Source organism: Mixophyes fleayi, chromosome 8 (genome assembly GCF_038048845.1).
Source record: "Mixophyes fleayi isolate aMixFle1 chromosome 8, aMixFle1.hap1, whole genome shotgun sequence".
In the NCBI taxonomy this organism is placed as follows: Eukaryota; Metazoa; Chordata; class Amphibia; order Anura; family Limnodynastidae; genus Mixophyes; species Mixophyes fleayi.
Genome location: NC_134409.1, coordinates 26314624 through 26333008, shown reverse-complemented (window position 1 = coordinate 26333008; position 18385 = coordinate 26314624). Strand labels below are relative to the sequence as shown.

The 18385-nt window shown below is 40.0% G+C and overlaps 1 protein-coding gene across 3 annotated transcripts in view; it reads left to right on the top strand.

The window, feature by feature from the left end:
* The window catches only part of ASTN1 (astrotactin 1), a 325634-nt gene that overhangs the window by 191022 nt on the left and 116227 nt on the right, over window positions 1-18385 (top strand). For all 3 annotated transcript variants that reach the window (XM_075182193.1, XM_075182195.1, XM_075182194.1), the window contains 2 exons: window positions 576-763; window positions 17198-17594. In XM_075182193.1, coding sequence (XP_075038294.1) covers window positions 576-763; window positions 17198-17594 — 585 coding nt within the window. The remainder of the gene's footprint in view (window positions 1-575; window positions 764-17197; window positions 17595-18385) is intronic.

Below are 18385 nucleotides of genomic sequence, written 5' to 3'. Positions count from 1 at the left end.
AGCATTGTATTGTTTAGATATTCGGGCATAACCAGAATTATGTTATTTACATTTCAACGATACGTTTTCAGGTTTCTTGTTTGATACTATATTGTAGTTTCAGTCTGTGCATTTGCGTTGTTCCCACAGTCAGCATGAGCTCTGCTTCAAGCTAATGGTCCGTAGATAACATTTGGACAGGCCTGGTCTGCATTTAATCTGCTGGAAGTCTATACTCATCTATTTTCTTTTAGAGTGTCTAAAAAAATGCTTTCTGTTTGATCACTTGATCCTTGAGCTCATGACTTTTGTCCATACAATGCCAGGGGGTATATTTACTAAACGGCGGGTTTGTAAAAGTGCAGATGTTGCCTATAGCAACCAATCAGATTCTAGTTATCATTTATTTAGTACATTCCACAGAATGACAGCTAGAATCTGATTGGTTGCTATAGGCAACATATCCACTTTTTCAAACCCGCAGTTTAGCAAATATCCCCCCAAGTCTACTGCTTGGCAGAATAACTAATAAACTGTTATTCTTTGGGATACATCTTATAACTGTTTATGCCTCAATGCCTACTGTATTCTTCCAGAAATTGCAGGAAATACAGATGATATCCCACTGGTTCGCTGGAGACAGCAGTGGCTTGAAAATGGGACTCTTCTCTTCCACATCCATCACCAGGATGGTTCCTCGAATTTACCAGGACAAGAAGCCACGGTGGAACCTCAAGGTGAGGCGGCCGAAGAGGAACTAAGGATACTACACATTTCTGTCATGGTGAGTCGGCGTCAAAATCTGCATTCACCGCTAATATTTCAAGACGGTTCCTTCACTCATATAGAAATAAAGGATTCCTCTTGCTTTTTTGTTAACTTTAGTATTCTGCTGTTAGCTTGAGCCGTTTGTCAGAATGCCAAGTGCCAGTTTCCTTCTGCTAATATATTATTTATTCTATTGTATGCTCTAATGTCCGGTGTTTACTGTAAAATAAATGAACGCCTAAGGCAAGACTCTTTCTGACCAGGTTTTTTGTGGAGGAGTAAGGCTTCTTCACTTGCAAGGACATCTGTGTAAAGTTAAACTGCAACCCATACCACCCATAATAGCTATCTGTTCCCTAGTTTAGTTAAAAAAATAAAAACAAATGTCTGATTGGTTACTATGGTTTACACTAACTTTGTGTAGTGCATCATGGGTAACACTAACATTTTTGGTAGTTCACTACTTTTCATAAATGTCTCCACGAGGGTCTGTGGAGAGCTTGGTTGGTTTTTCAGAAAGGGCTGTTTGTAAATATGAGCAGTGGCACCAACCAGTGGTAGATGAGTGTGTAATGTACATGTATAGTTACCCATAGCAACCAATCAGACATTTGCTTTCATTAGTCCTAGACTGATCAAAGCTGATTGCTGATTGGTTGTTATGAGTTGCACGTGAGTAGCATGTTTGATGCAAGAACCTTGATGGTTTTGAGTTACTGCACATCAATCGGGTTTTTATTAATTCACCAATTCTAGCATACAATAGATAAAGAAAATGCAGCCAGCCTTCTGGACAAATTGGTATTTTAACTGATAAAACGAGGAGAAACGCTGACCAGCTCCGTAGAGCGAGATAGAACTGTACGCATAGATGCTTTTGTAGCTTAGCAGTACCCGAGCTTAAAAGCTTTGAACATGGCAAGCATTAGCTAAGGGCCTCTGTGAAAAAGAGACTGAAGTTAAAAGTAAATGCTCCTTGCACTGGTTTGTGAACTGATAGATGCAGCTGCTGATTCACGCTATATATTGCAGAGTTTTAACTGTAAAATACACACACACACACACACACATATATATATATATATATATATATATATATATATATATATATATATATATGCAGTGGATGCAGTGGATTGCAGTGCCCCCCCCCCCCCCTGTGGATCCACCAGGGATATGGATTTTAGTACAACATAGCAACATATTTGAAGGGACCTTCATATGAGCTGCGTGCAGATGGCTGGTCATATTAGGACTAATTGTGCCATGACCCCAGTAGGGGTGTACCTGTGCACCACTTCAGAGGGTCCCAGGGACAGGTCTATTCACAGTGGAGCCCCATTTGGACTTTCAGTTCCATAACAGTGGAACTTAAAGCCCAATCAGGATCTGCACATTGGCTCTGTGAGAAGAACAGAGGCTTCTGGGGTGGATGAACGCTCAGCAACAGGCCCTATAACAGCGGTAGTATGCCCCTAGCCAAGTTGTGCAAGACGGGTTGTAATATCAAAATCCACATTCTAACTCCATTTTTGGCCACCTAGTTTGTTGTAATATATCAGTTACATATTTCCAAGCTTTGGCGCACTCAGCAGCATCCAATTCAAGCTTTGGGCATCTCAAAGGTGCTTGACTTTCTGTTGTATCACTTCCACCAGCTACAGATTTACATGCATTTGAAAATAAAACCTGCAATTTCCCTTTGTTTTGCATGCTTTAATTAATCAGGCCCATAATATGAATTTAAACTTGGATTAATTTTTATATTACTTATTACATTAAAAGCAAGCTGTCTATGTACCACGCTAGCTCTTTATCTATATGGAGCCAACATATTCTGTAGCGCTGTAGAATAAATAATTTCTACAATTAAAAGCAATTTATATAATTAAATATTAGTGCAATTCCAAATATAATACTGCTATTTATAGAGAGAAAGGTAAATTTATCCACCCCCTTCCCCGTTCCAAAATTTGTGGAAATACAAATCCCAGCAACTCTTGGCAGGCTTAACTGCGGGTTTGAAAAAGTGGAGATGTTCCTATAGCAACCAATCAGATTATAGCTGTCATTTTGTAGATTGCACTAAATAAATGAAAGCTAGAATCTGATTGGTTGCTATAGGCAACATCTCCACTTTTCCAAACCCGTAGTTTAGTAAATCTAGCCCAAGGAGTTTAGTAATCCTTTATGTGAAATAAAAACCCAAATACCTTGGAAAAAAGAATCTCTCACATCTCTCACAAGATGCTGAGATAGTGGAGCTGCCACATCAATGAATGGATAGGGGGCTACCAGCAAATTGTTAATCATCAGCTTGCCTCTGATTGGCTGGAGTTTCAGAACACCACTCTGATTGGCTGTCAGAGTATAGACCCCTTCCTGCTCTATGAATGAACTTCGTTGACCTCGCTTAGAATGATACCTATTTTTCCCCGAAAGCTTCCTATGTGCATATACCAGCAAAGTATTTATTATGAAAGTAAAAAAAAAAGCTTCCACTTCTATTTTTCTCTTTCATATAGCACCAATCATATTACGCAACCCTGTACAGAGAATATGTAATCATTGATATCAGTCTCTGGCCTATCGGAGCTTACATTCTATATTCTATAAGACGCACAGCCCCAGTTTATCAGACTGTGGGAGGATATTGTAGCACCTGAAGGAAATCCACTCAATCATTGGGAGAACATACAAACTCCACAAACCTATAGCCCCAGCGCTTTCATGCAGCAATGCTAACCACTGTGCCACTGTGTGCTGTTAGTCCAGTGTTATCACATGATGCACAATTCTGAAACCTCACCAACTGCCTGCTCTTTAGATGAGTAACTTTCATAGCTTTGTAGTTTTATTTTATTTTGAAAAGACTCAGAAACATGCAAAATCAGGACAAAATAAGCCATACTTACCTACGTTTCCGAAGTTCTATCCGGGAGATGGGTGTGACTGGAGGGTGGGAGGGGCCGGGGCGCGGCCAATCGCGTCATTTTGGCCCCGCCCCATGACTGAAATACCGTTTTGTTGTGGGGGAGAGGCCAAAATGACGCGATTCACCGCAAATCGCGTCATTTTGGGAAGACAGTAGCAGGATGCGGGAGATTTGCCAGCTCTCCCGGGAGTCCGTGAGACTGATCCGAATTTTGGGAGTCTCCCGGACTTTCCGGGACAGTTGACAAGTATGAAATAAGCCCCGCCTTCAGTCAGTCCTGACCACCTCAAAATGCCCACTTTGGGGCGACATACCCCACTACCTTTGGGTATGTTTGGGGCCGCCAAGAGGATTTTCGGTGCCCTGGTACAGCAACTTCTTGGGGCCCCTTCCATAGCAACCAAAGGGGGTGTGGTCAGGGAAAAGTTAGTGACTCCTTCAACTACAAGGCAGTCTTGGGCCCCAGCACTTTGCCCTCCTTCCCCTTCCGCGCCCCTGTGTATGTTGACATGGAATCTCCTACACCACCAGGCGAGCACTGTTTTTAATGCTTAGAACGATGGTTTCATCATGGGAGGGTGATGTAATATTGTAATATTCTCATGTATAATTCTTCTTACATTTTTAATTTCATTGTAGGAGAGTTTAACAACCATATTCATCTAGGTTTGGGATTTTTGTATGGATAAAATACCAACAAGCCGAATAAATAAGTAAATGAGAATGGTCAGGTCTAGAGACAACTTTTTTTTTTATGTTTGCACGGAAGTGTCAAGTAATCTTTAAACAAATAAGAAAACATGCAAGAGAACGTTTCCTTGCCAGTCAGTCATTACCAGCTTCTCTTTGAACCTCTGCTGCCAGCCTCTCTCTGTGCTTTGTTGTATTTATAGATACCAAACATTTCAGCTGACTGGAGATGAAAGATTTAGCCAATATCTACTTTTTCCTGCAGACTTATTTCAGAATAAGTTATGAGAGCCATACTCCACGCGCGCAGAGCACTTTTCGGTGTACCCGTTTCGATTTTTATCCCTAATGAGACGCTGAGTTAGCCCCAGTTAACAGTCAGAACTGTGAGTGGAAGACAATTATAATCTACTTCTCTTTTATCCTACCTGAAATGTACATCCAAGAAAATGCATTGTTGGGGCCACTCTTATTCTTTGAAGAGAGGATATTCAAGCCATAGCAATTATCTAGATTTGGCACATTAATTGGGTGCCTGGCAGCCACCGTCCTGACATATGTCTGCAGCGGGATATACCGTAGCTAATGAATGGAAAACAATATGTTTTATTATAGCAGTCAGCTGACTATGGAGTACGCTTGACATTTAAATTGAACACCCTACTGCAAAAATAGCTTAATATTACTGTACAGTTCAAATGAGCAGTAAAACTATCAATTAATGGAAAATTTAATGGGAGGCTGAAGAATTGGGACATAGGTAGTACTTAGAAATGAGTTTTTTCAAGGAACTGTGCAGGTTAAATGTGCAAAGGGACCAACCCAGAGTGACCACAATAGTCTGTCCACAAACAGGTGTGTGTCTAGGGTCGGAGCAACTTATTTTATTCCATCGTTCATCTCCTGACATTTACAGTTTTAACATCAGTGAGAATAGAACATGTTGTAGCCAATGGGACCTTTAGACTACTCAATAGAGCACAGAATATTAGTATGCTGATCTTGTAGGAGGCAGCAACCTGTCCTCTTGTGTTACCGTTAGAGCTTGACCACATGAGCGGTTTCTTGAGCTGAGCTCCAAACGAAGGAAAACAGTGCAAGAAAATGTCAGCATAATTTTCCTGAGGTCTCCTCGGATACACATATATGATGGCAGTCCATGTGTTCAGCAGAGATGGTTCAAAACAGAGATACATCTGTCTTATATCGCTCCGTTTCTCTAATGGTTTGGCAAACTGTGTTTGAAACTCAGCTTGAGAAGCTGTGTGGCCGATCCCTTGGAAAGGGCAGAACTGCATGTAACGGGCATGATGGGAGTAGGGGAGAAGAGGCAAGTAGGAAGCCACAGGCAGTTAGTTAATTGAAGGATCAGGGTCCCATAACTGTACAAAGTTGTATTGTGATGTTCCTGTCAAAGGGATGCGGAAAGATCCAAATAGTAGCCCATCATAATTGAAGCTGTTTTTCTGGACAAGACAAGAAGGTATTTTGCGATTATCGGTTTAAATCTGGCCAGTAATTTGGAATTAATGGTTGATGTTGAATTTGACCTTAGCCAATTTGCAGAATAAAACATGATCACATTATTTTTATAAACACGTATAGATAAATAAGTAAATATGAAGCCTGTGATTTTGTGAATTTTTTGCACTATTCATTTTTCTGTTATTTAATTTATTTTAAAATATTATTTTTCCGTTGTAAGTAGTCTACTGGTACTCACTGTAACACTACTGTAATAATAGTCTCTGGTACTATACATAGTACATTATTCTTTTATATTGTGGCTTAAGCAACTGCAGTCAGTATGTTTTCCATTAGTGGCAATGCCAACCAGTGTACATCATGTATGCACTTCTGGAATAACCAACCGTCCAAGGGTGAGTGCTTCTATGCATGACGTGAGCAAGTTGCTGATCTGGAAGCCCCGATTCTGTAGTTAAATGAGTAAATGACACCGACTGCATGGAGCGGTGTTTGCTGCTCACCGAACACCACTGCTTGGGCCCAGGGTATGGTGCATACATGGGAGAGCAAAGTTCAGAGGTAGGAAGTTGGGTCATTGCTAGAAGACAAGGTGAAGGGAAGTGTCAGAGAGGTCAGTTCTGGTCTGAGACACCCCAAAAAATGTGCCAAATTAGCTGATATATAGGATGCCAGTTCAGGAGCGGCATTGCCGCTAACTGGACTTCACAAGCATTATATTTTAATCACAGCCTCTGTGATGTAGAAGGGTCCACACTGTATTCAGCAAAAAACTCCACTGAACTTATAAGTTGTTTTGTGTGGAAGGTGTTGCTATTTGTTAAGCAATATTTCTGCCACTTTTAAGAATACAGATGTACAGAAGTATGCCTAATAGTAAATATGTTAATATGTTTTATGACCATTTATAGCAGTATTTCTCAACTCCAGTCCTCAGGACCCCCTAGCAGTACATGTTTTCCATATCTCCTTGCTGGAGCACAGGTGTATTCATTACTGACTGACACAGTGTAGCAGGTGGTATAATTATTTCACTGGTCACCTGGCAATCCTGCACTGTTAGTGGGTCCTGAGGGCTGGAGTTGAGAAACACTGATTTATAGGAAAATGATATATTTTATTCTATCCAGTTCCGCAGCCTTCCTTCTGTTATACTCATCTGAAGACACTGCAGTATTCAACGAGTGGACTAAAATTCTAATGATATTAATAATCTTCAATAATCTTCTAACCGTGAAGTGTATGATGGATGCATGCCCTGTAGACACTCTTGCACATAATAAATTGGGACACAGAGTATTGTCATTTACAGAATAGGTCAGAGCCTGGGGGCATCTAAGTGACTCTTTTTATTCCTTGTGAAACTGGAAGATCCCCTCGTCACTCTCTTTCAGGCGATCTCAGTGGATATTTATTTCCTGGATAATTAATTTTGATAACAAGCTGTCTGAATTCCCCTCTCCACATTCTATTTCCCCTTCCATCCATCACACTCCCGGCTCACATCTTAATATATTATGTGAATAATTAGAACAAAAGCAATGAGCTGTCAACACGTCTCCAGGTCCTTATATTAGTGAATGCCGCTCACTTTGTCTCTCTCAACCCCACTGTCTTTGGGATTAAGCCTTTGTTTGCTTAGAATAATATTGTGTCACTTTATGCCATTACCTTCTTGCAGAATATTAATGTATCTTAATGGGAAAAAAATGAAACATTACTCCTCGAGCTCTCGCAAATGTATGTATTTTGTAAAAGAATAATTATGGGGAGAAAAAAACTTATAAAACTATTCAGCTGAATTTCTCTCCTAAGTTTAGTAGCAGGGGTGGAGCAGTGCATGACTAGACCCCATAGCTGTTCTCAGCTCCAGTCTCCCCTCTCTCAATAGAGCAGAGTGGGGGACTCTTCTGATCATGCACGATAAAGCGCATGCACCCACTGTGCATGCTTCAGAATGGTATATTAACAGAAGAAGCCTCCACTCTGCTCATTGCTAGGAGCCCCTTACCATCCGGGCCCCATACCGCCGCAGTCCCCACCCTCACATAGTTGTTCATCTGTTGCAAAACCTGCATGTATTCAGGGCTCAATTTTAAATACTTGCTTTTCCCCTATTATGATTTTACAGTAGTGCTGCCACTTTGCATCCACAAAATCAGAGCACTATGCCCCCAACCTCTAGCGTACCCAATACATCATGGGGTTCATTTAAAGTTAAAAGCAAATCCTGCAACAGGGTGCAAAATTTGCACCTAGAAAACCTATTTTTGTGCTACAGTGGGGTAAATATAAAAGGCACATAATGATTTCGAGTTAAGGGGGCAGCCCAACTTTAAAATGCAGTGCAAAATAGAGCTGTCTAGTATGTGGAAGAGTTTATAGTATTTGCCCTGCATGCAAAAAAAAATTGCATTTGCCCCCCTCTTACAGCAGTAATAGTCAATCTGATGGTGCAGCCCTTTAACCTTCAAAAGGGCTGCACAAAACCATGAATCTCAGTAATAAGTTGAAACAATACATTTATTTGCCCATCACTGTCTTACAGTGCAACATACATAGTCATGCTTTTAACTAAACCACATAACATATAGTAATTTATATTGTTGTTTTTGCTGCTGGTTATGCACAGCAAATAATGGGGTAAGATGATAAAGCAACAAGTAACCTGCAACCCATGCAATTTATTTGCCCTAGGCCTGAGCTTATACATTTTTAAATTAAATTTATACATTAAATTTAAATATAGTACATTAATGAAATTTAATTTAAATGTAATAAATTTTATTCAATTTATAACTTAGGCCTAGCCATAAATTTTGTTCTGCCTGTATAGTATGTGCTGTGTTTACTCTTAAGTAATGCTAAAGGAATAGGTATTAAAAAACAAGGTGAAATGTACACAAATGTTCGGCTACTTATAACCAATTCATTGTAAGCATTAATTATCTAAACTGTGCAAGAAAAACACACACAATCTAATTGATTTGCTATGGTTACAGCACATTTGTGCTTATTGCACCCGTTTATTTAATAAATGTCAACATGACCACAGTGCTTAAAGCCAATTTAAGGATGTACCCCATGTGAAGCACACACAATGAAAAAAAATTGTCCTCATCCAAAATTTGTCACCCCAGTTTTTTTTAGAAAATGATATTTCATTTTTTACATAATTACCATGAGAGATGCAATTTAGCCATCTCAATTCAATTAATACTTGTTTTCTGGGCAAAGTTTATTATCCCATTTGTTTTATGTTTTCTAAAGAATTAAATTATACTTATACATTTCATTTACTTTCTCTTCCAATAAAAGATCAAACTTTGTGCACAATTGGGTATAATGCTAAGACTCATGCATAAAAGTCATTATTCTGATATCTGTGATTATGAAGAATTATAGAACTTTAATCTGTACTACCACCAAGGGAGGGGGCGGAGGATTATAGTGCTATAATCCTCCGCCCCGTCCCCAAAAACCAGGGGCTGCTTTGTACGGCCATTAATCCCCAGGCTCCATAGTTACTCTCACAGCCGTGGCTGAAACCCGGGCTCTGTTGCGGTTTTTGGAGCGGTGTGTGACCATGTGGACCAATGAGAAGCTGCAATCATGAACAATATGGCTTCTCATTGGCCCTCTCACTCACACCTCATTCCTGCAGCCAATTTAAAGTGCTGAATAAAAATGGTTATAGTGCATCTTTAATTGGAAACAGTTGAGTTCTTGTTCTAGGGAACACCACAGTTTGGGAAAATTCGCCCCTGCCAGCGGTATAATGCTGCATCTCTTGGAGTTGATAGCCAGGAAATATTCAAATGTAGTTTCTATCACAGGCGCTGATTGGACAGAGCCACAGTATCTGTTGCGTCTGTGGCATGGAGGACCCTCACAGTCTGCTAGTTCCTCCAAGGGGTAGGTTTGCTGAAGTGTAAAGGTTAAAAGTGGCTGAGAAGTTGGAGTGGGGTTAGCATTTTAGGTTTTTGGATTATTGGGCCAATTCTTTTGCACAGTCTTAAGGGGTGTGCTGCATCTTAAGGCAGAGGGTGCGTGAAAGGTGTTTGAAGATAATTATGATATAGTTTGATTTAGCTGAGGCTTGGCTGGGTGTAAGTTATACCTGAGCAGTGATTTTGGAAGGGTAAATAATGTTCATAGAGGGGGAGGAGTTTATGTATAGATAAAAACGTGTTTAAGACCTTCTAAGCAGGAGGATATCTGTAAGGATTATGACAATTACTGGTACCTTATGGGTAAGGTACTGATTGAGGTTTGTTTAATGCCACCTACCATTAATTAATGTACAGAAATGTTATTATTATTATTCCAGATTGAAAGGGCTACAAAAATGAATGTGCTCCTTATATCTGGATAGGTAAATGGGTGAATTTACCTATCCAGATATAAATTGGGTCAATGAAACTAGAAGTCCTGGCAAAGGAAGACAATTTGTATCTATTTTAAAAGACAGTTACCTTTGGCAAGTGGTAGAAGAACCAACTAGACCGATCCTCGGTACTATCTAAGAGAGCAGATATGATATCTAATTTACAGGTTAGAGGGCAATTAGGGAAGAGCGATCACAACAAGGTAACATAGGACTTGAGTTTCGATAATAGTCTCAATATAGAAAAGCAATATTTAATCAGCTTAGAGCAGCATTAACCCTTGTCGACTGGGAAAGCACAGGGAGCGAATGGAAAGTTTGACAAATATTTTAAATCCTACAAGCACGAGTAGTTTACAATAACATTTCTAAAAATAAAAGTCCATCAATGTGGTTAAATAAGACAGCATTGGAGGTAATAAGGGGAGAAAGAGATGATTTAAAGAGTTAACACTAGAAGAGACCGAAAAATGATTATACAAATACAAGGAATGTAGCAAAAATATGTAAATGTGAAATCAGGTTAGCAAAGATTGCAGCTGAAAAAACAGATTGCTAAAGATAGCAAATCTAATCACAAAATGTTTTTCAGGTCAATAGAAAGAATGAAAAATAAAAACTTATAATATTAAGCCACTAAATGATAATTGCAGAAGATAAACAGAATGCTGACCGCTCAAGATGTTTATTTTCGTCTTCACAAAGGAAAAACATTTATGAAAGTTTGTACTTGAGGGCCTCGGATCTTTATTCCAACTTACTAGTTATATAACTATGTAATGAAAGGAGATGTCGGACTGTGGCATACAGACCATTTGTTCTCATAGGACCACGCTAATAAATAGCCTTAGTAAGCCCGTTAAAAGACATTGCTGAGATCTTTCAGTGTAAAAGATTGGTAGCTGATAAAAGAGTGCAATAGCTTGTAATAGATAATAATGTTATATAACACCTTGACTCCGGTCAGGGGTCAGATATTATTATTTTAATATAATTTTTGAAGGTTAATAGATACTTTTCCTAAGTGTTTGAGATTTATTGTATTTTTAGTGGCACATTTTTAAAATAGATTGAGCCATACTTCTGATATGGAAGCCAACCTGATTGACACAATATTGACTGTTTATGGTTAATATTGTATCAGTTAAGCAATACAATATACTTATATTTTAGTAAGGTAAATAAGCGTTCTCTTCAGAATTCTCTTCAGAATTCAGCTGGACGAGGATAAAAGTTGACCTGGGGGTAAATGTATCAAGTTGAGAGTTTTCTGTCGGGTTTGAAAAAACAATCAGATTCTAGCTATCATTAATTTAGTACATTCTGCAAAATGACAGCTAGAATCTGATTGGTTGCTATAGGCAACATCTCCACTTTTTAAACCCGCCGGAAAACTCTCAGCTTGATACATTTACCCCCTGGTCTGAACAGATGTGGACTGTAAGCTCCAATGGGGCAGGGACTGATGTGAGTTCTCTGTACAGCGCTGCGGAATAAATTAATGTTGATGATGATTAAGGGTTCAGGCCGCTCTAGTCTAATATGCTTGTAGCACGTCCTCACCTTCTACGTGAGGCTAATATGCAGTGGGTGAAAACAAAGCCGTCCTTAATTAAAAATCCGGCTTTCTTTGTTTCCCCCCAAACCAATGTTTATGTTCCCATGTTTTCAAAAGTCAGATCCACTTGGCTTTTTACAAGGTCACAGCAATCTTTGTCACTTGTTTTGTTTTCATTTGAATCAGAACTGTATGGCAGAACAGAGGCACGAACGAGCGCTATAGAGGGTGAAGGGGGCTGTCTCATCTGCGCCTGTCACCATCCTTGCCTCTACTACTTGCCTATCCTCAAGCGCCTGCCCAAGGGGGGCCTTCAGACTCTACCATGGGAAAAAGTCAAGATTAAACCTTGCTACATTTTTCATTCATGTTGTCCTTTAACTTTGGAGATCAAATATTTTCTTATATTTTAAAATTGATTTCAGTTTATCCTTCTCTCAGTCACAATTATACACCCTATAAAAATGTTGCGTCCCTCCTTAAAGCCTAGAACCCTGCAGCCTAGTCAGCCTATTGGATAATCAGGCGCTGGCCCTGGAGAAGGTGTAACTCGCACAGACTACATTTTTTTCAATGCTCCTTCATTACACGTTGTTATCTATACCCCAGTAGCACATTGACTGCATCTGAAAGTAAACAATAAAAATGCATTTTATTAATGCACTTGTGGGGGGAGGAGGTAAACTGAATATTCCTGCTGAATATTGTGGAAAAAGTCAGCTGATTACACCATAATTGGGCAGCATGGTGGCTAAGTGGTTAGCACTTCTGCCTTACAGCACTGTGGTCATGAGTTCGATTCCCGACCATGGCCTTATCTGTGAGGAGTTTGTATGTTCTTCCCGTGTTTGCGTGGGTTTCCTCTGGGTGCTCTGGTTTCCTCCCTCACTCCAAAAACATAGTGGTAGGTTAATTGGTTGCTAACAAATTGATCCTAGTCTGTGTGTCTGTGTGTGTGTGTGTGTGTGTGTGTGTGTGTGTGTGTGTTAGGGAATTTAGACTGTAAGCCCCAATGGGGCAGGGACTGATGTGAGTGAGTTCTCTGTAGAGCGCTGCGGAATTAGTGGCGCTATATAAATAAATGATGATGATGATGATGATAACTCACTACTGGCGATCAGAATCCCTTATTCTCTGTAGCTGCCATTGATGATCTCAAAATCATGTCATTTACCAGCATCTAGAGTTTGCTGTTATCACCTATATCAGCATCACAGGAAATGCCCCAGGCTCTTTCAGACATCAGTATTTTGCTATTCCTTTAAGGAGTGCAGTGTTTTCTTTTTTACATTAAAAATATATTTTTCCCAGAGATTTTGAAGATCAAAATATGAGCAGACTTTCTGAATACTTAATAAACCAACTTTTTGCTCCTTTGACATCCTTCTGACTGTCTTCAGAGTCTTAATGTTTCATAGTCCATCAACTGTACTTTTTTCGCAAAATGCCAAAAAATGTCAAAATAACAGGCAAATGCTAGCATCGTGTTGATGGATCTAGTGTCTGAGATTGTGCCCACAAGTAACAGCGTCATATACAGTTGTTAAAAGAGGGGAAACGTGAGACACTTACATTTATATTGCATTTTCAACAGAACGAAAAGCCAAACATTGATTGAAACAGGGATACCACATTACTTGTATAAATTTATAGAAAATAAGCCAATTAAAATAAAATTATATGCTGAACATATAACATTTTATAGAGGATAACTATGAAATAGTGAACTATTTTAGAGGACAGTTATGAAAACTAGTGCACAGGTAACAGTTGATCTGACCCATAACAATCGGACATTTGTTTTTATTTTTGAACTGTACTGGAATTTGGGTGCCGTGAGTTACATCGCTCCTTTTTCATATCTCCCAGTTATCATAAATGCCATCCCCTGTTCTGTCAAAACATAGGGGTATAGTTACTAAACGGCGGGTCTGAAAAAGTGGAGATGTTGCCTATAGCAACCAATCAGATTCTAGCTGTCGGTTTGTATAATGTATTAAATAAATGATAACTAGAATCTGATTGGTTGCTATAGGTAACATCTCCACTTTTTCAAATATACCCCCTGGTATTGCATGGACAAAAGTCATGCGCTCAAGGATCTAGTGATCAAACAGAAAGTATTTTTTAAACACTCTAAAAGAATCTAGTTATCATTTATTTAATACATTCTACAAAACAACAGCTAGAATCTGATTGGTTGCTCTAGGCAACATCTCCACTTTTTCAAACCTGCCATTTAGTAAATATACCCCATAAACACTTGAACATCACTTAAGCACAATTGCACCACCAAGGTCCAGATTTCTCTAATCCATCTTAATGTATATATTTTGACAGAGGGGGGAAGAATGCTGTTTGTAACAAGGGCCTATTTTGTGCAATTGCACCGATTAAAAGGGTGTATGCATATAATAGTGCATCAACATGACATTCATTTTGTGAATCAAAAATGATCTCCTGATGTGAGTGGCTGGGCCAAATCTGCTATTACTAGCTGAATTTGGGCAAGGCTCCTTGCAAGATTTGCAAACACAAGATTTTGTGTTTCAGGATGAGATACCAAATGCCTTTCAAGGAGTAAAGGTTGTGCATTTTGGTGGGTGTTCCCAGTTTAGCAGGTGGCTACAGACCCTATTTCTTGAAAAAGGAGACTTTTAGGAAGAACTTGAAAAAGTTTTAATTTTTGGTGGCACAAAGGCGATAGTCGCCCAGAGTTTCAAGTGAGATTTTTCCTTTTTCAAATGATTCGCAAATAGTCGAGCAAAGCAATTCCAAAAGTGGGAGTGTGACCATGTTTGCATCATACATTTGCACAAAATTAAATGCACTGCACACACACATTATTTCGTGAGTAGTAAATGACCATTGCTATCACTTGTAAGCAGGGCCGGATTAAGGAAATGGCCCCTGGGCTAAGGGGGCCTCCATTCCCCCGTGAGGGCCCCCCCGGTGAGCCGAGCCGCCCCACCTCCAAGGCACTTACCTCCTTCTCCTTCTGGCATTGCAGTCCTTCCCCGGCGTGCTGTACGCTCTTTACTGAGGAAATGAGACTCACAGGATCTCCTCAGTAAGGAGACTACAGCGCGCCGGGGAAGGACCGCAGTGAAAGTGCTCAGCAGCATTGATCGCGCCGGGGGCGCCCCCGCCCCCGATCGATCAATACTGCTGCTCAGCACTTTCAAGGGCCCCCTGGATGCCCGAAGGCCCCTGGGCTGTAGCCCAGTTAGCCCTATGGTTAATCCGGCCCTGCTTGTAAGGATGGACGGTCTAGGCCACCACCAGACACTATTTCAAAGTCACACCATGTTCTTTCATAGCTGCCTGTCTGCAGCCAGTGTTCTCTGATTGCTGCCTCGGGCCAGACCACAGGGGTTTAAGGCTTTTCTTACATTCTGCACTATATAACTGTTTCTTCGCATTGAGCACATGTTATGTTAAAAGCTACAACATTATGACAAGCGTGTTAGAACCTTTCCTGTTTGATGTGAACAGTCCAGGAACACCATGCACAGTGCTGGAGCTCATAGACCTCCTCCTGTGCTGCCGTCATTGTTCATGTGAAATCAGTAACAGATAGCCATGGAGGTCCTACTAGACCACCCGCAACACTGCCTGCCTTCAGTTTGCCCTTTTACTTTGGTTGTCACTAGCTCTCAGAATGTGTATTAACGTTTACTGTAAAAAGAGCTCCAGTATTTCTTATTCTGAGTCTGCTCTGCAAATGTTTTAGGAATATATAGAAGTGGGTGAGGTGGCGTCACAGGGAGAGGGGGGTGCTAGGTTTGGAGGAAGAGAGGTGTGTTAGTGCTTCTTGGGTCGAGTGCTCTTGATGTTGGGCTATGCAGGATCCTCTGCCTTTCTTGAGAGCTATAAAGGACATAAAATTATAATGTGCAGCAAATGGATCAATTTTCCTTCACACTCATTCCACTTGTGTGAATAAAGACAGAGCATCGACTGCACTGCACAGCACCAAATGCACACAAGCAATTGAACACTAGTCTCTGTCACTTTTCATTAACTCCATCAATGCTACATTTCTCATATCATTCCCATTGTCCTTGATCTTCTTACGTTACTCCCCAAAACACAGTGCGTTTTCTCCTACCCTTGTTTCTTGCATATCTCCCTCTCTCTCCCTTCTATATTATTATAAAGGAACAACCTAAAGTTGAGCTATAATTTTCTTTTGAAATAAAAGCAGCCCATTTCTTCCCAGACCATCCAACCATTACTGCTGACAGCATAGAAACCTATTTGTACGAAGAATATAATTACAGAAACATTATATTGGAGTAAATAGTTTTTAAATATCCACTTATCATACAGAGAGCGGTTTCAGCACCAACCTCTGTGGACAGTTCCCCAGCTCTCAGAATTGGCTTTTATTACCAATCTTTTCCTTTCTATCTATTTTGTTTCTTCGCAATTAAATGGTATCTTATGTTTAATTAAAATAACAAAATTGCTTTGGATTTGGAGTTTAATGCACTAAAAAATTGCCCAGGCTGAACATTAACCATGCCAAACCTTATCGGATCTTTTTCTTCTTCAGAATTGGGCTACTGCTTGCTGCAGGGTCAGAAGTGAAACGCTTTTTTAATAACAAATCTTAAATTTGATATAGATTGCTAATCAGCTAAGTTTATAGCTCTATACTTTCCAAAGGAAAAAAAAAAACAAGCCAGTCAGACATTGCCTAGCTGTGGTTAGCTGTTAACTATAATACTGCCTTATTGTACACTTGCAATCTCGTATTTATAACAGTGTTAAATTATTGGCAGCAGCATTCATGTGAAGAAGTTAACTAGAATAGATATTTTGTTCTGCTGGGTACATAAGCAGTATCTAATATCTTATTTTGGTGCACGCAGCTGCTTTTGTCCTGCCGGCTACACTCTGCAAAAATATATATTTTTCCAAAATTGATTTTTTAGGTGTGCATGCCCAAACTTGCATTTTCATTTTAAAGGGAAGCAAAAGAAAAAACAGAAATACGATGTACGATCACAGAATAGGAAATGTGCCTGTTATAATATAGGCAGCTCTTCTCCTTGCAGATGTAACATAAAGTGGCTTCATTGTTAATTTAATGTAAACAGCGAAGGGAGAATTGTTTGGCTATTCCTGAGAACTAATTTAACATGTAATGCAGAAATAAAGTGATATGATAATAAATCTTATTCAAGCAGATTTTACTTTATCTCCTATTATTCAGTTTCGTTCTACCCGGATATCAAAAGATTTTTTATATGGCTGGAATATGCAAAGTGTGATTTTTAGAAACTCAGTTATTGTGGCTGTCCTCCTTGTCCCTGCTTTGGTTGTTTGCAGTAGATTTGTTCCTTTCTTAATGTAATGTTTTTCCATTTTCTTTCTCCAAATATATTAGGGTGGAATGATTGCCCTCCTACTGTGCATCCTGTGCCTGCTCCTCATCTTGTATACGAGACGCCGTTGGTGCAAGAGAAGGCGCGCCCCACAGCCGCAGAAAAGTGCAAGCGCAGAAGCCGCCAATGAGATCCATTATATCCCATCCGTGCTCATTGGAGGCGGCCATGGGCGAGAGAGCCTCCGCAATGCCCGTGGACAATCCACCCACCCAGGGGGCACCCTTGGCATCCGTGAAACCCCCATCCTCGATGGTTACGAGTATGATGTCACTGAGCTACGTCACCACCTCCAGCGGGAGTGCATGAATGGTGGGGAAGACTTTGGCAGCCAGGTGTCCCGTACTCTGGACTCCCTGCATGGATGCAATGATAAGAACACCATGGACCTCACTCCTGGTGTGTGCTCAATGGCAGGACCAATCGCATTAAGCCACAAGCCAACAAATCCCATACAGTGGGATTTGATGGTTTTTAGCTGGTTTTGTGTCCATGTTTGATGAGCCACTATTTAATTGAGCAATTGGCCTGTATTGTTACAAAGCAGGGGAGCTGGGCTCTGCTAGCAGATTATTTCCATGTCATTGCGGCTAGTGTATGGATGAGTCTCAAATCATCCAGTACAAATGCTCGCAATGGTGCATGTAATAGAAAGTATGGCAGGCAAAAATAAATAACTATAACATAAAACATATATTAAAAAGGCACAAAGACTAAGAATAAGGAATAGGTTTTGCTTATATAATACTATGGGGTATATTTACTAAACTGCTGGTTTGAAAATGTGGACATGTTGCCTATAGCAACCAATCAGATTCAAGCTGTCATTTTGTAGAGTGCACTACATAAATGACAGCTAGAATCTGATTGGTTGCTATAGGCAACATCTCCACTTTTCAAACCCGCAGTTTAGTAAATCTAGCCCTATGCCTTTTACTTTCCTAAAGTCTTTATATACTGATGTTGAAGTGTATATATTAATGTAAAACCGAAATATAAAGGGGAGTGGGGGATTTATTGTGCTAAACATAGCATCACGCAGTTCATTTTTGTACATGCAATTGCATTTAGTTTTCCCTGAGTGAACCATTTTTATCATGACCTGATGAGTTTTGTTTGCACATATTTTTCTGCACTCCTATTCCGCCTTGTGACTTTCGACCCTTGTGTGTGCTGTACAGGGGCACAGA